The sequence below is a fragment of the Phyllostomus discolor genome, chromosome 9 (assembly GCF_004126475.2).
Source record: "Phyllostomus discolor isolate MPI-MPIP mPhyDis1 chromosome 9, mPhyDis1.pri.v3, whole genome shotgun sequence".
NCBI lineage: Eukaryota > Metazoa > Chordata > Mammalia > Chiroptera > Phyllostomidae > Phyllostomus > Phyllostomus discolor.
In genome coordinates, this window is record NC_040911.2 from 63,737,214 (window position 1) to 63,760,240 (window position 23,027).

At 39.4% G+C, this 23,027-nt stretch overlaps 1 protein-coding gene across 1 annotated transcript in view; it reads right to left on the reverse strand.

Moving 5' to 3' along the window:
- Positions 1-23,027, reverse strand: part of KIZ (kizuna centrosomal protein) — a 161,034-nt gene that overhangs the window by 87,357 nt on the left and 50,650 nt on the right. The window contains 1 exon segment of the mRNA XM_036009473.1: positions 7,510-7,623. Within this exon segment, the coding sequence (XP_035865366.1) occupies positions 7,510-7,623 (114 nt within the window).

Genomic DNA, 23,027 nt, shown 5'->3' on the forward strand with positions numbered 1-23,027 from the left:
AAGTAAGGAATTTGCCAGACAAAATAAGTCTAAAAGAATATACCTCCACTACAGCAGCTCTGCAAGAGATGGTAAAGGGACTGCTCAAAGAAATCGAAGGAAAAGGCTGAGAGAGAGAGAAACACAGGTATGAACAAATGGTAATAAATAAGCACCCGTCAATAATAACCTTAAACATAAAATGGATTAAATGCTCCAATCAAAAGTATTAGAGTAGCTGAACGGAGAAGAAAGCATGACCCACACATATGCTGCCTACAAGAAATCTACCTCAGGACAAAAGACCTACACAGACTGAAAGTGAAGGGCTAAAACCAAATTTTCCAAGCAAACGGACAGAAAAAAAAAAAAAGAAAAATCCAGGTAGCAATAGTCATATCACACAAAAGTCATATCACACAAAATAGACATCAAAAAAAAAATCCTATAAAGAGAAACCCAGAAGGTCACTTCATACCCAAGGGAAAAATCCATCAAGAAGACATAAACATTGTAAATATGAACTCAACATAGGAGCACCCAAATACATAAAAAAAATCTTGGAGGACTTCAAGAAACATATTGACAGCAACACAATTATAGTAGGGGATTTCAACACCCCACTGTCAAAAATGGATAGATCGTCCAAATCAAATATCAACAAAGATACTGATGCACTGAAAAATGTCTAGATCAAATGGACTTAATTGAAATATATAGAGCCTTTCATCCCAAAGAAGCAAAATACACATTATTTCAAAATGCACATGGAACATTTTCAAAGATAGATCACATGATGGGACACAAAACAAGCCTCAACAAATTCAAGAAAACTGAAATCATATCAAGCATTTTCTCCAACCACAAGGGACTGAAACTAGAAAACAACCTCAAGGAGAAAACTCAAAAACACTCAAACTCATGGAGATTGAATATAATGCTATTAAACAATGAATGAGTCAAGAATGAGATCAAGGAAGAAATCAAAGTTTCTGGAAACAAATGAAAATGAACTCACAACAACCCAAAACTTATGGGACACGGCAGTCGTGAGAGGCAGTCCTGGCAGGGATTTCATACTGATACAGGCCTACCGAAAAAAGGAAAAAACCATTTCAAATAAATAACCTAACCCTACACCTACAAGAACTTGAGGGACAACAACAACAAAGACCCCCAGAGCGAGTAGAAGGAAGGAAATAACCAAGATCAGAGATGAATTAAACAACATAAAGACTAAAAGCACAATTCTAAGGCTCAATAAATCCAGGGGCTGGTTCTTTGAAAAGATAAACAAAGTTGACAAGCATTTAAGCAGACTCATCAAGAAAAAGTGAGGACCCAAATAAACACATCAGAAATGAAAGAGGAGAGATTACAACTGATACCACAGAAATAAAAAACATTGTAAGAAATGACTAAGAAGAACTATATGCCAAGAAATTTGAAAACCAGGGTGAAATGGACAAATTTCTAGAAAAATATAATCTCCCAAAACTAAATGAAGAAGCAGAAGGCCTGAACAGACCAGTACCAGTTGACAAAATTGAAGAAGTAATCAAAAAACTCCCAGCACAGAAAAGCCCTGGACTGAATGGTTTCACAGGAGAATTTTACACTACATTTAAGGAGCTAACCCCTGTCCTTCACAGACTATTCCAAAAAACCAAGAAGAGAGAAGACTCACAAATTCTTTTTATGAAGCCAGCATCATCTTAATTCCAAAACCAGATAAAGACACAACAAAAAAAAAACTTCAGGCAATATCACTGATGAACACAGAGGCCAAAATCCTCAACAAGATATTGGCAAACCGCATCCAGCAATACATCACACACCATGACCAAGAGGGATTCATCCCAGTGATGCAAGGGTGGTACAATATTCACAAGTCAATAAATGTAATATATCACATAAACAAAAGCAAAGACAAAAAATCACATGATCATATCAATAGATGTGGAAAAAGCATTTGATAAGGTACAGCACCTACTTATGATAAAAACACTCAGCAAAGTGGGAATAGAGGGAGCATTCCTCAACATAATAAAGGCCATATATGAGAGACCTACAGCCAACATCATACTCAATGGGGAAAAAATAGTATCTTTCCCACTAAGATCAGGAACAAGACGAGGCTGTCCACTTTCACCACTTCTATTCAAGACGGTATTGGAAGTCCTAGCCACAGCAATCAGAAAAGAAAGGTAGATAAAAAGCATGCAAAATAAAAAGGAGGAAACAAAACTGTCATTGTTTGCAGGTGACATGATAGTGTACATAGAAAACCCTATAGACTCCACCAAAAAACTACTTGACCTAATAAATGAACTTGGCAAAACAGGAGATAAGTCCATATTCAGAAATCAAAAGCATTTCTGTATACCAACAAAGAAGCATTAGAAGCAGAAATCAGGAAAAAAATTCCATTTGATTTAGCAACAGGAAAAAGAAAATACCTAGGAATAAACGTAACCAAGAAGACAAAAGCCCTGTACTGAGAAAACTACAGAACACTGAAGAAAAAAATTAAGGAAGACACAATAAAACAGAAAATTATACTGTGTTCATGGATTCAAAGAATTAACATCATCAAAATGACCACACTACCTAAAGCAATTTATACATTCAATGCAATACCTATTAAAGTACCAAAGGCATATTTCAGATATAAAAACAAACACTTCAAAAATTTATATGGGACCATGAACAACCCCGAATAGATGCTGCAATTTTGAGAAAAAAGAGCAAAGTAGGAGGGATCACAATACCTGATATCAAACTGTATTACAAGGCCACTGTAACCAAAACAGTCTGGTGCTGGCATAAGAATAGACACATAGACCAGTGGAACAGAACAGAGAGCCCAGGAATAAACCCAAGTCTCTACGGTCAATTAATATTCGACAACAGGGGCAGCAGCATAAAATGGAATAAAAACAGCCTCTTCAACAAATGTTGCTGGGAGAGCTGGACACCTACATGCAAAAAAATGGAACTCGAGCACCAACTTACACCATACACTAAAAGAAATTCAACCTGGATAAAAGATTTAAATATAAGTTGTGACACCATTAAAGTCCTAGAGGAGAACATAGGCAGGAAAATCTCATGTATTTCATGCAGCAATATTTTCACTGATATGTCCCCTAGAGCAAGGGACATAAACAAAAGAATAAACAGATGGAATATCATCAAAATAAAAAGCTTCTGCATGACTAAAGAAAACAGTATTAAAGTGAAAAAAAGAACAAACCGTATGGGGAAACATATTTGTCAATGATACCTCAGACAAGGGTTTGATCTCCAAAATATATAAAGAACTCACAGGACTCCACTTTAAGAAGACAAGCAAGCCAATTAAAAATAGCCAAAGAACTTGAACAGACACTTCTCCAAGAAGGACATAGAGAGGGCCCAGAGACATATGAAAAGATGCTCAGTATTGCTAGCTCTCAGAGAGATGCAAATTAAAAGCACAATGAGATACCACTTCACACTGGTGAGAATGGACATCACAAACAAAGCAACAAACAAGTGTTGCAGAAGTTGTGGAGAAAAGGGAACCCTAGTGCACTGTTGGTGGGATAGCAGATTGGTACAACCACTATTGAATACAGTATGGAATTTTTTCAGAAAAGTAAAAATGGAACTGCCTTTTGACCCAGCCATTCTGCTGCTGGGATTATACCCTAAGAGCCCTGAAACACCAATCCAAAAGAACCTATGCACCCCAATGTTCATAGCAACACAATTTACAATAGCCAAGTGCTGGAAGCAACCTAAGTGCCCATGAGTAAATGAGTGGATCAAAAAACTAAGGTACATTTAGACTTCTGGCCAAAATGGAGGCATAGGTGGACACACTGTGCCTCCTTGCACACCCAAAAGAACAACAACATTTTAAAAAGAAAAAAACAACCAGAACTGTCAAAAAATTGAATTGTATGGAAGTCCAACAATCAAGGAGTTAAAGAAGACACATTCATTCAGACAGGTAGGAGGTGTGGAGACAGGCCAGGCAGAGAGGACCAGTGGCAAGGCGGTGGCTGGAGGACCCAGTGAGGTGGCAGATTGTGTAGCGGGGTGGGCAACTCTGCAGCTGGCCAGCAAGGCAGCAGCTGGCAGACCCAGCAAGGCAATGGCTGGTGGAGCCTAAGGTCCCACATTGGCACCCATATAAACCAGGAGGAGGGAGGGAGACACACCACACAGCTGAGAGCTCCAGCAGGGGGAATTGAAGCCTCAAGCCACTGATTGAAAACACCTGTGGGGGTGGAGGCGGCAGCAGAAGAAACTCCCAACCTCACAGGACAGTTCGTTGGAGAAACCCATAAGGTCGTAGAATGTACACAAATCCACCCACCCGGGAGTCAGCACCAGAAGGGTGCACTGTGCTTGTGGGTAGTGGGGGAAGTGACTGAAAATCAGCAGAAAGCAGAGCAAGCGCCATTGTTCCCTGTTGGACCCCTTCCCCACATACAGTGTCACAACACAGCGATGTGGCTTACCCCACACCTAGTGAATACCTAAGACTCCACCCCTTATAAGTAACAGGTGTGCCGAGGCAAAAAAAAAAATGGCTCAATGAAAGAACAGATCAAACTGCAGAGAAAATACAACTAAGAGATGAAGGGATAGCCAACCTATCAGATGCACAGTTCAAAACACTAGTAATCAGGATGTTCACAGAAATGGTTGAGTATGGCCACAAAATAGAGGAAAAAGTGAGGGCTATGCAAAGTGAAAAAAAGAAAAATGCAAAGGGAACCAACAGTGATGAGAAGGAACCCAGGACTCAAGTCAATGGTTTGGACAAGAAGAAAGAAGTAAACATTCAACCAGAACAGAATGAAAAAACAATTCAAAAAAGTGAGGAGAGGCTCGGGAACCACCAGGACATCTTTAAATGTCCCAACATCCAGATGATAGGGGTACCAGAAGAAGAGGGAAAGCAAGAAATTGATAACTTATTTAAAGAAATAATGAAGGAGAATTTCCCCAATCTGGCAAAGGAATAGACTTTCAAGAAGTCCAGGAAACTCAGAGAGTTCCAAAGAAGTTGCACCCAAGTAGGAACATACCAAGGCACATAATTACATTACCCAAGATTAAAGATAAGGAGAGAATCTTAAAGCAGCAAGAGAAAAAGAGACAATTACCAACAAAGGAGTTCCCATGAGACTGTCAGCTGATTTCTCAAAAGAGACCTTACAGGCAAGAAGGGGCTGGAAAGAAGTATTCCAAGTCATGAAAGGCAAGCACCTACATCCAGCCAAGATTACTCTATCCAGCAAAGCTTTCATTTAGAATGGAAGGCCAGATAAAGTGCTTCTCAGACAAGGTCAAGTTAAAGGAGTTCATCATCACCAAGCACTTATTATATGAAATGTTAAAGGGATTTACCTAAGAAAAAGAAGATAAAAAATATGAACATAAAATGGCAGCAAACTCACAGATATTATCAACAAGAAGTAAAAAATACAAAAGCAAACTAAGCAAACAGCTAGAAACAGAACCATAGAAATGGAGATCACATGGAGGGTTATCAACAAGGGGGTGTGAGGTGGAGAGCAGGGAAAAGGTACAGAGAATAAGTAGCATGAATGATAGGTAGAAAATAGACAGGGGGAGGTTAAGAATAGTATCAGAAATGGAGAAGCCAAAGAACTTATATGTTGAACACATGGACATGAACTAAAGGCAGGGATTGTGGGGGTGTGTGCAAGGCAAAGGGGAATAAAGGGGGGAAAATGGGACAACCATAATAGCATAATCAATAAAATATATTAACCCCTCCAAAAAAACTAAGGTACATTTATGTTACAGAACAAACCTGGGGGGTACGATATACTGTTACCGAAAGGACCCCCCCACTGGGTCCATTATGCCCACCATCAGAGGAAAGACATCTCTCAATGTCAGAGATTTGTGAAAAGGAAAGGAAATATTTATTTAAATCTATACAGACTTAGAATAGTGACCTAATGTCTTCATTAAAAGATTCAAGTCTTTTAGGATACCAACAGACTCACACAGTCCTTCCTTCTCCCTCTGCCCTAATCTGGCATACCATATCTCAGGAAAAGAAGTAGAAGTCCATAATTCAGGCTCCCAGCACCATCACCTGTGTCACTGCCAGGATCTCCAGTTAATCCAAACCCATGTGGCACCTTCTCATGGCCCACCAGCAAGAGTCCTTTCACCCCTTTTCTTACAGGCAAAGTCTCTCCTGCTTACCTAAAACACGTGGCAAAAAGGAACACCCCAAAGCCATGTGGTCCTCCCTCTCACCAAAGCTGTGGAGGTCCCCACTCTGCCAAAACCACATGGTTCTCTCTTCACATGACTTATGAGTCTGAGTTTAAATCCCTGAGCCAATCTTCCTCTGCACTCCCATTTCTGACTCCTCCTATAATCAGTTACACCTGCCAGCATTCCTGTATTCTTCCAGGTTTACTGGGCTGCCATCGTGAGTATGGGCAGGTGTGGCCCCATGTCATGGAGCCAATCTTCTCCAAGCTCTCATGCAGGCACTGTAAGCAGGGGGAGCTTCCTCCCAGTTACATCTTGGGTGGAAGTCACTTCCATTCCCCTGGCTCAAAGCATGGCCACAGCTATTTAACATATCCATGAAACCAGTTAAAACTTATATAGATACGTTAAATGACCATGCCAGAGGTTACCTGAAAAGCTGTTGCTGTACAAAACAACTCTGCATGTTACTGCTCCATGTGTCCCTTCCCCCAATTCATACCTATGGGGGGAGGAGGGAGGACATCCTATATATCTTTCTAATATTTCCTGGACACCTTGAGTTCTGGACCCCATTCCAAATCTCTCTTTGGGGCCCCCCCCTGGCTGCACCCTGTTACATTTACATGATGGAATACTACTCAGCAGAAAGAAAGGAGCTCCTACCCTTTGGGACAGCATGGATGGATCTGGAGAGCATTATGTAAGTGAAATAAGCCAGGTGGTGAAAGACAAATACCATATGACCTGACCTATAAGTGGAACGTGCTCAACAAAACAAACAAGCAAGCAAAGTATAATCAGAGACACTGAAATTAAGAACAAACTGACAGTAATCAGAGGGGAGGTGGGAGGGGATAATGGGAGGAAAAGGGGGAATGGTTTTCAGGAATGGGTATAAAGGACACCTGGACAAAGCCTCAGTGGGATAGTAGGATCAAGGGTGAGAAGTGGGGATGGCTGGGGTGGGGGGTAATAGGGGGGGAAATGGAGACAACTATACTTGAACAGTAAAAAATGTTGATAAAAAATAAAAAGCAAAAAAAATGTTGTAATAAGGAGGGAGTGAATCGATATATCTTGTTTACAATTAGAATCAAATACATTTACAAAGAAACAGATGGTGAAGTTCACAAAAAAGTTAAGTCAATGACTACAAGTTTCTTGTGCTGATCATGTGGACTAGTGTTTTACAACTCCGGGACCCTCTTCTTGGAAGCGTCTGGGAACCTGAACAGCCACCCCATCACAGCAGTAGTTTCATGACAGTAATACCTGACTTGCTTTTCATCAGTGCCACCCCCAGGCGAGAGTCTCAGAAGCTGGTGAAGGACAGCTGGTCTGCAATCTTCAAGGTCTTCTTTCAGAATGTCACTATGATTATAGAGCCTATAAAATAAAACAGGTGCTGCATGAGCTGTTTATTTAAGCACAGACAGCCAGCTTCTAGAATCTATGGTGGTTCTTTGTGGTTTATTGAAATATATCTGTAATATAATCTAGTCATAAAAATGCAGCAACTAGTCTATCTCTTGACAAACATGTAAAATGGGGCAGTTTGAAAAATTTGTTTGTGTGTATGTGGCACTTTTAAACACATCAGAGGAAATAACTTTTAACCCTCTGAAGACTTTAATGATGTTCAAATCCACAGCTATGCAATCTCATTCCATATTCCACCTGACTAATAGGAATGGTAGATAATCCTAAGAGGAGAAAAGACTAATTTTATATTGTCAATCATAACCAAGTTAGAGCTCCACAACTCATATAACATTTACTTAAATTGCCACTGTTAAGAAATTGAAAACTGCTGATTGAAGTGTTACGTCCTCTATTTCTGAATGAAGAGAAATGATCATTATTTCTTCATTTAGATCCTATTGCAATAAAATTTTCTTTATTCTTAGTAAGAACAGGAAGGCATAGAAAGAGGAATTCAGCCTTCATTATTTATTTCCAGTTTACTGTGGGACTTGTAGAGTCTAACCATTTGGCCACTGTTTTAGGTTAGGTTTGTCATGGTATTATAGTAGCCTCCAGACAGACTGGTTGTAACTTCCTTTAAAAAAATGTCTATCTGGGGAAAAAATGATTCTAAAAAGTTATGGGAGAAAATATTAAAGATAAAAACAGCATTTTATCTTTTAAGGAACTGATCACACATGTAATTGGGAATATTCAACACATACCCCAAAATGAAAGTGAAACAATTCATAGAACAATATGGCTATGTGACTGGTATCACAAGGATAAAAGAGAGGTTCTCTGTCCATCTACTGGAGGGTGACTGGCAAAAGCTCAAGCCCACCTCCACCCTGAAGCACATTTTTACCCTGGACAGGAAATAAAGTAGGCCCCATGGATTCAGGCCCTTTTCTAAACTCTGGGCCACCCTGTCAGTTCTCTAGCTCCTTGATAAACCCTAAACTCTTATTTAAACTCTAATCCTGGGTTCTCAGTACCTTTAGGCCAGCCCCTTATTTGGGTCCTTCCTTCACTCTGAGCCCTGCTGCCCTAAACCTTCCAGACTTCTAGCCTATGTGACTTACAGTACTTGTAAATACATTTTTCTTGGGCAAAACCTGGGGTTTAATTCTTTCTGGAAGGTTTTATCTTGCCACCATTCAATTCACAGAATAACAGCCTACCCTTAAGAAGAAAAAGATAAGCCCACAGAATGTGAGCCAATTTCAGAGCGGTAAAGGAGAGCATGTAATCAATGGGAACACAATAAGGAATTGTGAGGGGGTAGAGAGATAGAAAGCTCCCTGGAGTCACAGGGGCTTGACTAAGGAGGAGGAATTTGGGAGACGGGGATATAATTCAAGCTAAGGAGCAGCAAAGGCAAAGGTGACAGAAAATTCACTACAGGCTGGACTTTCAAGTTTCATTTTCTCTAGGTCTCAAAATGCTATGGTAATCACTGATGATAAATAGTAATGTGTTTGCTTACATAATTAATAAAATATAATGCTACCTTTAAAAAGTTTTACAAAATACATTTACTACATTTTAATGGTGGTGAAGAATCATAAGTACTATAGTTGGTCACATCCAGAACAAAGTTTTAGGGAAAAAAATTGTATTTCAAAAAGATCAACAACAAAGGGGCATCATTTGTAGAAGTGGACCATAAGCTATAAGTATGTTACTTAAGATAAACCCATACACAAAAAGATGGGAAAGAGGCAAAGCAACCCTTCTTTGTTCCCAATTCCAATGCAAACAAACTGGCCCCAAAACTCCACTTCCTCCTCCCAGTTTGATCCTACCTTGCTTCCAAAACACAAGACTTTGATCTTTAAACGAACAACACATGGTCTGGACAGAAAAACTTACTTTTAAAACTATCACTTTATCAAGTTCTAGTTCTGTATTTTTACATTTAATTCTCAAGGAAATTTACTGATTATATTTTAAAATTCTCCTAAGACCCTACTTCTTAAATTTAACCAGAAGTAACAGAATACATTCATGTATGAAACACCAAGAAGACTTCAACTGCTACAAAATGTAACTAAGGAACCAAAGGGTACTGTTGTCAGTCAAAACTAATTCAATTTGTATAGCTTACTGGTTATCCTGAAGCAATTTAGCACCTTCATCAATCAGAGAAAATGTTCAGTGGCCTCCCACCCACAGGTACACAAATACAACCAAGAAGGAGAGAGGTCTCTAGAAGCTCTACCTCTATAAAGATGTAAATTAAGGTTTAAACAGTGTAAGAATTGGCTAGGGCTAATCCTTTTACAGAGGTGTAAATAGCTATTGAGAACTGAATTCCAGGCTGCTAGCTTTTGTTAAGGAGCATTACAGACAAATTTCACACAAAAGCAATAACAAGCCACCAACTCCAGGACTATTAATAGTTTCATAAAGCTGGTACAATTTGTTTGCTTTGATATCAAATTTCCTGACCATAAATCCAAACATAAAAATATAAACCACATCAAGAATTAGTGCTTTGGAAAAATAAACTGGAAGCGACTATTTCAAACCTGACACCCGATGGTTGGAATAGCTGTATGTGCTGCCACAGTGAAGTTTGTACATGGGGTTTTGTTTTCCACACAAAACAGTTGTAGAAAGGACAAACACATACATAGTTAAACAGTATTTTTCTTTTAATGGGCAGTCTTACAAAACCTATGTTTTGGTGGTTACATCAGTCCCCATTATGCAGCCCCTTGGGTGGTCCCTTACAGGGGGCCACTAGAGGGGAACACAATGCCAAAAAGAAGGGAAGTAGGAGACCTTGACACAAAGGCCAACAGAGCAGGGCAGTCTGCAGCAGGGGTCAGCAAACAACGCTCCTTCTCTTTACCCAGGAAACAAGGGCTCCTTCTCTTTACCTGGAAAAAGTGTGGTTAAGCTGACAGCTTGAATTATGCACTACATTTTGTAGGGTGCTATCCATTTGTGTTAAGGTCCTCTTTATTGTAGCAGAGGCTGCACAAGCAAAACCCTTGCTTTTTCCCCTACTTTGGCCACCAAAACAGACCTCATCATTCTGTTCCATTTTAATTCTCAGAATTATCACCCTCCCATACCACGTGTTTTGTTTTGTTTTCCTTAATGAGCAGCTGGAAGGCCTGAGAGAATTTATCATACATGTTTTTCTCCACACTCACACAGAGATAACCAGTCTAAACTCATAAGGAGTTTTAGTAGCCAAGAATCATTTGTGATAAATGTAAACAGGCATTATGAAATGGGTAAGTGTTCTCAGTCCATTTTCTCTTTGAAAACTGTGGATCCCAAACTTAGCATCCAGGTTGATAAAAATCCCCCTTGGTGGGAAGGTGAAAACTAGAAAGATTTACTCTTGCTCCATGGGTTTCTTTTAAATCAACACTCACATATCACCAGAGGGGTATGGTCATTAGGGTGCTGGCTGTGCTCTCTAATCTGAGGGGCACGCAACATATTTATGGAGCTGGTCACCTAAAATGACCTGCATTAAATATCTGCTGCAAAATGGAGGGTAAATGTCTTATTGTCATACAACTTTATACCTTTCAAAAATTTGATACATCAGGCCCTGCATTTTAGAAAAGTTTTAAAAATACTATAAAAATACTACATTTTTAAAAAAATTTATTAGATGTTATCATAATCAGTTCTGTAGTTAAACCCTAAGAGGGTACTTCTGCCAAAAGGGCATCTGATAGTGTTAGGATTATCTTTGCTGTGGCTTAATGACAAATGGAGGACCATTAAACAAAACATCAGATTTTTCCTGTGCTGTTACAGGTCTGTCTATCTCCATATGTATGTGTACATGTGTCTGTAAGAGGAAAGAGGAGGTTTAGATGAACTGGCAAGGGTTAGAGGGTGTGAGGGGATCCAGGGACAAAGAAACCAGAGGGTATAAATGTTACCATAGATAGTTAGCTAATTATTAATAGAGAAGGAAGCAAAGGGCATTGGAAATTTTGAGCCTAATGGGCTGGGGAGCATAAGCCTGTTTACTTCACCAGGAAGGTAGAGCTTCACACACTCCAGGAGATTACAGCTTTACTGGGCCAAAGATTAATAACTCTTGCTTCACTCCTCAGTTACTGAATTCTTGGGGGGAGCAGGGAGAGGTAAGCACATGCATAGTAGAAGTCAAAATGATGCAGGGTAAGGTACATGACCATAGAGACCTGTAAGTCTAACCTGAGAAACGGATCAATTGTCTAGGGGGTGAACCCATCAGAAGCCCAAGAATTTGATTTCGTTAGTTTGAAAAAGCTCCTGGTTCTTCCCAAGTCCAAGATAATATAATCCCAGGATAAAAAGAGCTCTTTCTTAGTTACCTGTGCTCATCTCATGTGCTCATGCATTCTCTCTCCATAACCATGTGGCCCTAGCAGCCATGTGGCTGATAGCCATTTGCACACCCAAGGCAGGCTCCAGGAGGGAGCCTGGATACCATGGCACAGCAACAGATTGCAGTTGGGAGTACAGGCTAAGCTAGCTGGATAGTGAGAAAGGTTGGACTGGATTAAGCTTCAATATGGCACAGATACTCTGGACACTGGACTTTTTTTTGCATTGCTGAAGACACAGTGGACTCTTTTCATGGTGGAATGGACAGAGATGAGACACAAGGGCAGCCTTCCACCCAAATAAATCTTGCCACACCACAATCATGCATGGGTCAGTGAAATGCATTTCTATGTTATAAGAGAACCTCACTTCTACCAGCAACATGATGAGATGGTAGATGAGCTTAATGAGGGCTCAGGCAATATTCAGACCTTGAAATAAATTAGTATGTCACTTCTCTAGGATAAATGAGTCTCCTTAGAGGCCAATTAACCCTGATGAATGGAAAGGGGGTTCAGTGCCATCACCCTCCACTAAAGGGGAGCTCAGACCAGTAAGGCAGATGTCTACTTGCATTGTGACTCAGTGTTCAGGGTCCACCTCCCTGATGACAAGTTCACCTCTATGATGACAGTGAAATGGGAGTGGCAGTACCCAGGGAAGGCACCTACTGAAAAGGGACTGAATACTTGGCTATTAATGCTGGTCTTCTGCTGTATGAGTATGGTATAAATCAAATACTACAGGATTGCTGAAAAGATAGTGCTACTTTGCTCCTGGGTCTTTCAGAAGGAGAGTACTGTATTAAAATGAAGAAGCTAAAACTATTTATTATTCAAATACTCATTTGCCCAAGAAGCTGCTTAAAAGAATGCCAAAGATGAAAAGAAGAAACAAGAAAGGAGATGATAACAAATCATCATTATAAATGAATAAATGGATTACCGTATTTTTCAGACTATAAGACACACTTTTTTACCACATTTTTTGCTTCAAAATTCCCCCCACTATTTTCCTCCTCTGAAACCTAGGTGCATCTGGAGTCTGCACCATAAGATTTACCTAGGTTTTAGAGGAGGAAAATAGCAAAAAAAAAATTTGAAGCAAGAAAGTGGTAAAAATGGTGCATCTTATAGTCTGACAAATTCAATAACTGTCAAGGAATGTCTCGGAGGATACAAGCAAGAAAACAATAAAAGCTAACTGGCCTTCCTGGGTAGACCCTGGGAACAATGTAAAAAGGCTTCTCTTGCTCATTTCTGAGTTCAAGGGAAGTCAGACAAGCATATTCCTAATTCTGGGTAGATGCACTTTTCCTGAAGCAAGACAAGGTGGCTGCTCATGTGGTAGGATGAAGAGATGATGAAAAGACCCTTGGAATCCCTGGATGTGTCCCTTGGTTTGCAATGGTGCTATACTCCGCTACATGAGACCCTCCTTTGCTTGGAGTAACCAATAGTTCCCTAGACATGGGCACTGGTATGTTGTCTCCAAGGTCTTTGATTACACTGCAGTACTCCCCTGAAATCTGGAATGGCTAATCTTCTTCGGTCATAATAGCTACCTGGTAATTTACTGCTGTGTAACAAGCTAACCCAAATTTAGTGATGCAAAACAACAACCAACAACTTTTTGTTATGCTCATGGTTTCTGTGGGCAGGAATCTGAACAGGAAACAATGCAGATGGTTTATCTCTGCTCCATAATGTCTGGGCCTTAACATGCACATGTAGGGGTGAGCTGGAATGCAGGGGACTGGAATTGTTTGAAGGTTTTTACACTCACATCTCACAGGGGTTTGGGCTGGTCTGATTTCTGGCTCAGCTGGGCCTACGGACTACAACACCAATCATGACCTCTCCCTGAGGCTTGTTTGCTAATAGCTTTATTTTCTTGGAAACTTACCATGTTCCAGTTTTTCCTATCTTGTATTGATCTTAAACAACCAGGGCCTGATTCCCAGTCTTCTCTCCAACCTCTGAACGCAAGGGTAAACTTGTTTCACTAAGAATAAACTACCTTTTTAAAAAAAGATTTTATTTATTTGTAGCTCGAAGGCAAGGGAAGGAGAGAGAGAGGGAGGGAAACATCCATTGGTTGCCCCTCTCATGTGCCCTATCCGGGGACCTGGCCCACAACCCCAGAGTGTACCCCTGTAACAGGATGCAGCCAAGGGGGGCCCCAAATAGGGATTTGTAATGGGGCCCAGAACTCAGGGTATCCAAGAAATAGCAGTAAAAATATATATAGGACGTCCTCACCCCCACAAGTCTGAGCTGGGGGATGGGACACATGGAGGAGGAACATGCAGAGCTGTTTCACATAGCAACAGCTTTGCAGCTAACCTCTGGCATGGTTATTTAACATAACATATCTATAAGTTTAGACCGGTTTCATGGATATGTTAAATAGCTGTGGCCATGCTTTGAGCCAGGGGGATGGGAGTGACTTCTACCCAGGATGTAACGGGAGGCAACCTTCCCTGATTACAGCACCTGCAGGAGAGCTTGGAGATGATTGGCTCCACGCCATGGGACTATGCCTGGTGGGACTTACTATGGCAGCCCTGTAAAGCTGGACGAATACAGGAATGGTGGCTGGTGTAGCCAATTGTGGGAGGAGCCTGAAATGGTGCAGGAGAGGAAGATTGGCTCTGGGATTTAAACCCAGCAACAGCAACCATGCGGGTTGGGACCACACTGCTTGGGCAAAGAACTGGGGTCTTTTTGGAACCACACAGCTTGAGCAGAGAAGAACCACAGACTTCTGCTTCTTTTCCTAAGATACAGTACCGGACTGGTCAGAGGGGTAAGGAAGGACTGTGTGGATATTCTAAAGGACTTTGGGATCTCAATGAAGACATTAAGTCACTACTCTTAAGTTTGTATAACTCTTTAAATAATAATCCCTTTCCTTTTTACCAATCTCTGGCATGGAGAGACGTCTTTCCCTGGAGGTGGGCAAGGCAAACCTAGTATGGGCTGGGGGAGGCCCCCAGAGTACAAGGGTGGGTCCATTTGGTAATAGTATATTCTTCACTCTCCACCCCCACAACTCTTCTGTAACACCCTGACTGGGAATTGAAACAGTGACCTTTTGGTTCATAGGCCATCACTCAATACACTGAGCCACACCAGCCAGGGCAGAATAAACTACTTTTCAGTCTCCGATTTGCACTAAAAAGAGGTCTAGTTTTGCTATATCCCCAGCAGAATTTGACCTGACTGTTGGTTCTTTCCTGACATTCTCTCACTAGCCTCCCTAATTTTTATTCTTCTTTGCCCTGTCCTCTTTTTGCCCTCACCTCCTCCCTTGCCTCCCCCTTCACCTCTTGTTTGGCTCCTAGAATGCTGGGGTAGGGTATCTTAACACTGCACTGGGAGATCTCCCCAAAATGCTGTCATTTACTTAAATATCAAATGTTAAAAAAATTTTAGGTGATAGTTTTTCCTTCTTTCCTTCCTTCCCAATTCTATAACTGAGAGAGAAAGAGAGAGCGAGCAAGCATACACACTAGGAGAGCAAACCCACAATTCATGTTTAATATCTATTACAAAGTCAGGGGACAAATTACAAGTGGGCCAAACTAATGACAGCAACAGAACCTGTTATAACTGCAATTGTGCAGAAAGAAGTGGAGGGACAGCAAAAGGACATGTGATGTTCCTGAGAAGGCAAGAACTTTGAAATCATCAAGTGAGTAGCAATAGTACAACTGGAAGGGGCCTGCAGGTCCATTTCAAGGGTGAGAACAAAGGAACTGTGGTAGAGTAGAAGAGCAATCCAGGCCCTATGACTCCAGAACCTTGTCAGTGCCCTTTCATCCGAGTTCCTCACTGAGGAGAAACTACTGGGAGTGAACTCTAAATTGAGCTGAAGACAATAAGGGCAGAACAAAGAATGTTTCTAACTTAAAATAGTGGATGCAAGGGAAGAGAGAGAAAAATGGAACAGAAGAAAACTACCCTAGTAATAGATTTAAAATGGCAAGCCAAATTAGAAATGACTTTGCCAAAGCCATGCATTTCATGATTAAAATTGATGAGTTAATGATATCTGGTTTCCTGGGTCTTCAGAAAGAAAGAAGAGGCCAAATGAAAGTGCTTATGAGGGAGAGGGGAGGAAGAGACATTAGGCAGACTTCAGAATGGTGATATTATTTCTTGAGTGGGTGGGGGTTACTGAATGTATTAACTGTGCTAATTAATTGACCAGTATATACTCATGATTTGTTCACTTTTTGGTACATATGCTATACTTCAATAATAAAATTTTAAAAAGTGCACATGATAAGAACTTCAGCTACTTATAATGGCATCCTACATAATGCAGGCCCATCCTTACACTAAAAACAATACACACACACACACACACACACATATACATGTATGTATGTATATATATTGCTACCCAAGAGATATTGGTAGCATAGACAGATAAGGTAGTGAAGAATTTTAGGATCAAAATCTAGATAAAAAAGGAATTTCTGAGAAATAAGTATAATATTTGGGGCAACTTTTCTTTGAAGACCATGTGTCAATTCCAGAAAAGGCAGTTGAGAGTCTGAGAAACTGGGTGAAACTTTCAACAGCCCCAGAGTTAGAGAATAAAAACTGAAGTCCAGGTCCACCAAGGAAGGAAAACCAATAAATCACCCACACTTGAACTGGAAATTCCAAAGACTTCTTCCTATACATAAGAGGAAAACATAGTCTGGCCTTCAAAAGGACCAAGGCCTGGCTTCAAACAACCTCAGTGGTCAGACCTTGATTTAAGTGATCCAGAATTGCTTCTGTACCTAGACACCTGCCAGAAGCAAATGTAAATTCTTTTTAAAGAAGGAGAATTTTCCAGGCCTGAAATAACTCCACAAATGCCCTTATGTAATATATATCCAGAAATTACCAGAGATTTGAGAAAAGCAAGCCAGAGATTAAAAGCAAAGAAAAACAAAAGCTAGAAAAAGACCTACAGTCCCTAAGGTACTTAAACAGTGTCTAGAAAGAATGTGAAAATACCAATTAATAATGGATTTTGAAAGGTCAGTAACTTATATTAAACAAAAATTAGTGAATATACAGATAATTAGAACTACATAATTAATAAGCTTGAGCTGATGGAAAACTATAGAATCCAGCACCCAACAAATGGTGAATATATTCATTGAAAGCATACATGGATATTTAAATAAATTGGCTATTACTATGGATTATCAACAAAAACCAAAGAAGAGATACTGTTTAGAGCACATTCTCTGAAAACACATTAATTTCAGATATCTATAATGAATACATAGTTCTCATTTCTCCCAATGTGTAGAACGTAAAAAAAAATCATTTCTAAATAATGCCCATCAAGGAAGTATTAATAAGTGTAACATTAATTTTTAAGTATATTTTATTGATTATGCTATTACAGTTGTCCCATCTTTCTCTCTCCTTTATTCCCTTCCATCCTGCACCACCCCACCAGCATTCCTCATCCCGCCTCATTAGTTCATGCCCATGGGTTGTACACATAAGTTCTTTGGCTTCTCCATTTCCTATACTATTCTTAACCTCCCCCTGTCTATTTTATACCTACCATTTATGCTACTTATTCTCTGTACTTTTTCTCCCTCTCTCCCTGTCCCACTCCCTCACTGATAACACTCCATGTGACCTCCATTTCTGTGATTCTGTTCCTGTTCTAGCTATTTGCTTAGTTTGCTTTTGTTTTTGTTCATTTAGGTTTGGTTGTTCACAATTGTGAGTTTGTTGTCATTTTACTGTTCATAGTTGTGATCTTCTTTTTTTTACATATGTCCCTTTAACATTTCATGTAATAAGGGCTTGGTGATGATGAACTCCTTTAACGTGACCTTATCTGGGGAAGCACTTTGTCTTCCCTTCCATTCTAAATGATAGCTTTGCTGGATAGAGTAATCGTGGATGGAGGTGCTTGCCTCTCATGACTTGGAATACTTCTTTCCTGCCCCTTCTTGCCTGTAAGGCTTCTTTGGAGAGATCAGCTGACAGTCTTATGGGAACTCCTTCATAGGTAACTGTCTCCTTTTCTCTTGCTTTTAAGATTCTCTCCTTATCTTCAATTTTGGGTAATGTAATTGTGATATGCTTGGTGTGTGCTTCCTTGGGTGCAACTTCTTTGGGACTCTCTGAGCTTCCTGGACTTCCTGGAAGTCTATTTTCTTTGCCAGATTGGAGATATTCTCCTTCATTATTTCTTCAAATAAGTCTTCAATTTGTTGCTCTTCCTCTTCTCCTTCTGGCACCCCTATGATTCAGGTGTTGGAACATTTAAAGTTGTACTGGAGGGCCCTCAGCCTCTCCTCACTTTTTTTTTGAAAACTCGTTTCTTCATTCTGTTCTCATCGAATGCTTACTTCTTCCTTCTGGTCCAAGTCACTGATATGAGTCCCGGTTTCCTTCCCTTCACTGTGGTACAGGTTCCCTGTACATTTTCCTTTATTTCACTTTGCATAGCCTTCACTTCTTCCTCTATTTTGTGACCATATTCAACCATTTCCGTGAGCATCCTGATTACTAGTGTTTGGAATTGTGCACCTGATAGGTTAGCTATCTCTTCATCGCTTAGTTCTATTTTTGGAGTTTTGATCTTTTCTTTCATTTGGGCCATATTTCTTTGTCTCTGGATATCTGTTATGTTGTGAGAGGTAGAATTTTAGGTGGGGCAATACATCTTGCTGCATTGTGGTGTTGTATGTGGGGGCAGTGTCAGAGAGGGAACAATGTCACTTGCTTGACTCTAGCTGGCTTTCAGGCCCTTCCCCCACTACCCATAAGCAAAATGGGCCCTTCTGGTGCTGATTCCCTGGTGGGTGAGTTTGTGGGTGAGTACATTCTAGGACCCAGTGGGTCTCTTCAACAAATTCTCCTGTTGAGGCTTGGAGTTTCTCCTACTGCCAAAACCCCCACAGGTTTTACAGTCAGAGGCTTTATTTCCCTGTGCTGGAACTCTGGGTTGCCTGGTGTGTCTTGTTCCACAGTTGTTCTTCCCATTTATCTACACACAAATGTGGGACCACCAGCCACCTCCTTGCCACATGTCCTCTCTGCCCTGGCTGCCCATCTCTGCCCCTCCTATCTGTCTAGATGAATGTTTCTTCTTCAACTCCTTGGTTGTCAGACTTCCATACAATTCGATTTTCTGAAGGTTCTGGTTGTTTTTGGTTTTGTTTTATATTTGTTATTGTCCTTCTTTTGGTTGTGCAAGGAGGTGAAGTATATCTACCTATGCCTCCATCTTGGCTGGAAGTTTCCATACATTTTTTTCTAATGATTGTAAGCATTTAGATAATTAAATATTTAAAACTGAATGACAGTGATGCCATTACTTGTCAAAAGCAGTGATGTGCAAATCAAAGTTCTTAAAAGCAAATTTAAAGCCTTACAAGCACATGCTCAAAGATAAGAAAGATTGAAAATTAGGCATTCAATTCAAGTTGGAAAAAGATTCACATAGTAAGACCAAGAAAAGTAAAAATGGAATAATAAAGATAATAATAGAAACAAATGATATTTTAAAAAAGCAATAGATGGGATCAAATTGGATTATTTGAAGAATAAAATAGACAAATATCATGCAGGATTGATAAAAATAGGGCAAACATAAAATTACAAGTGAAGAAAGGGAATATAATTCTTGATATATTCTAAAATACGCTCACAAATTTGAAAGGTTAGACAATAGACCTTTTTCTAGTAGATACATTTTCAAAATTTAATCAAGATGAATGAAAACCTGAATATACATATTAGCATTTAAGAACTAAGTAATCAAACAAAAATTGAGGGAATTTTTATCAGTAAATCTGTTTTGCAAGAAACGCTAAAAAAATTCTTCATGCTGTAACCTTTGCAAGTGCTTCTCATTATCCTCCACTTCTGCCTTTGATTGGATCACCTGCCACTCTGACTGAGGCCAGCAGCCAGTTGGAGATGACTGGCAAAGGCTGGGAACCAGGTTCCAGTTAGTCAAAGGAAGCTTCTTTTAACATCCTTACAGAAACCTAGTGATAGTGACTGTGATTACTGCCTACTTTGCTGAGGATCAGGTCTCAAGACCACTCCCCTCGTGAAAGCCTTATTCTGGACTTTGGAAATTTAAAAATAAAAATGTCTTAGATTTTTTTTTTTAATATATATTTTATTTATTTATTTTTAGAGAGGGGAGGGAGATAGAGATAGAGAGAGAGACATCAATGTGCGGTTGCTGGGGGTTATGGCCTGCAACCCAGGAATGTACCCTGGCTGGGAATCGAACCTGGGACACTTTGGTTCCCAGCCCACGCTCAATCCACTGAGCTACGCCAGCCAGGGCTTAAAATGTCTTAGATTTTTTTAATAAGACCAAAATAGGTAATCTAACAGGAGAGGCATAGGCTAGACTATGGAATAAAGTGTCAGGTAGAACAGGAGAGAAAACACTGATGGCCCCACCTGGTAGCACAGTGTTATTTTTTCCAAAAGTGTAGTGTACAATCTTATTTTGGGAACAAAAAACAGAATGGGTGTCAAGAAAAGTCTCAGGGGGCCACCTGTATTGAGGAGCAGAGGCCATGTCCAGGAAAAACAAATGATAGAGGTGAAGGAAAAAGCAACTGAAAACTGATATCTGAAGGTATTATCATTTCTAAAGGAACAATGAATTTAAAATATGCTTCTAGCTCCTCTTAAATGAATTTAGGGTAAATTCTAAAAGAACACAGTTGTGACCTAGTATTCCATGCAATATAATTTTCAGCAGCAAATCTTTCTCAGATGCAAGAACTTCCTATATTTAACTTTGAAAAGGAGCTAAATTAAAACCACTGAATGAGATTCAATCTATGTGACCAGATTTTTATGACCTTGAGAAACCAAGGCTTTCATTTGACTTAGTTTAAAAGGCAGCAATACATTTCGCTTTCAGTCATACTCCAAGGGGAGAAAGAACAAAGCAACTCTGCAATTACTTTGTTTAAGCTTGAAGAAAGGCATATAGCACTTCATCAGCTTATTTGAGCCTGGGAGACACAAAAATCAATATGGACAAAGCAAAAGGTCAAATTGCTTAGTTTTATTTTCCTTTTCTAATTAAAGAATCCAATTTGCTTCTCCAGCTTCCTTATTCAACCTTATAAAATTTATCCTTGATGATACTCTAGTTATTTAGGCAGTAGAGAGTCATTCATTGGGAGATAGCCCATGGTACGAGTTCAGAATGCAGACTCTGGACTCAGATGGCTGAGCTCAAACTAGACTAAGCCACTTTGTGACTGAACATAGATGCTCAGTGCCTCAGTTTCCTTCTCTATAAAATGGTGATGATAATGGGACTAAATGGATTATTATAAATAAAGCTCTTACAATAGTACCTGGTACAGAGTTGACACATTGAAGTTACATCACCATTATGATTGTGATATATGTAGTAAATCGCAGAAGTCTAGAACATGAATTCTGGCATCTAACTGTTGGTGTGGATGCTAACTGCTCATCCTATCAGCTTTGTGGCCTGGAAAGGTTATTTAATCTTTCAAAACCCCACCTGAAGCACTCTACTTGGTATCTGCAGGACAACTCCTTCTCAGTTCTGCTTGTTTTTCACTGCAGCCTCTTCTCAGACTCCTTTTCTGGCTTCTTCTCTGATCAAACTTCTCTGATCTCTCTGACCTTGTAGATCAGTCCTTGGTCTGCTTTCCTATTTATGCTCACAAACTAATATTCTTCTGATGGAAATAACTTTAAAATACATTTATACATTGATGATTTAGTAAAGTTACAGGATACAGAATCAACACACAAAAGTCAGCTGCATACATATGTACAATGAAAAACAAAAAAAGGAAATTAAGAAAATGATCCTATTTATAATTTCATTAAAAAGAATAAAATGCTTAGAAATAAACTTAACCAAGGAGACAACGCTCTTGTGTACTGAAAATTACAAAACACTGTTAAAAGAAATTTAAAAAGACAATAAATAAAAATATATTTTGTGTCCATATGCAAAATCTCTGTGACATGTTTTAAAGAAATAGAAAGAATAACCCTAAAATTGATATGGAACCACAAATGATACCGAGTAACCAAAATAATACTGAGAAAAAGGAACAAATCTGAAGTACTCACACTGCCTGATTTCAGAAGCTAAAGTAATCAAAACTAAAGTAATTTATGTGATTGCAAAGCTAAAAGAATCAAAGCTAAAATAATCAAAACATCATGGTACTGGCATAAACACAGGCATAGAGAATGGAATAAATCTATACATATATAGTCAATTAATCTTTGACAAGAGTGTCAAAAATACACAATGAGGAAAAGAGAGTCTCTTCAACAAATGTTAAAAAGCTAGATAGCCACACATAAAAGAATGAAAGTGGACCCTTATGTTATATAATACACAAAAATAAACTCAAAAATGATTAAAGACTTAAATATAAGACCTGAAACTATAGAACTCTTAGAAGAAAACATAAGGAAAAGCTACCTGATACTGGTCTCAGAAACAATTTCTTGGACATGACATTAAAAGCACAGGCCTCAAAAACAAAAATAAATTAGTGGGACTACATCAAACTAAAAAACTTCTGCACAGTAAAGGTAAACTATCAACAAAACCTAAAGGCAAACTACAGAATGAGAGAAAATGTTTGCAAATCATATATCTGATAAGGGACTAATATCCAAATATATAAAACTCATACAACTGAAGACCAAAAATATCCAATTGAAAAAATGTGCAGAGGAGACTTCCAGCCAAGACAGAAGTATAGGTAGATATACTTTGCCTCCTTGCACAGCCAAAAGAAGGACAATAAAAAATTTTTAAAAATAATAACAAAAACTGCAAGAAAATCAAAGGGTATGAAAGTCTGAACACCAAAGAGTTAAAGAAGAAACACTCATTCAGACTGGTATGAGGGGCAGAGATGGGAAGCTGGTGCACAGAGGATGTGCAGACAAGCAATG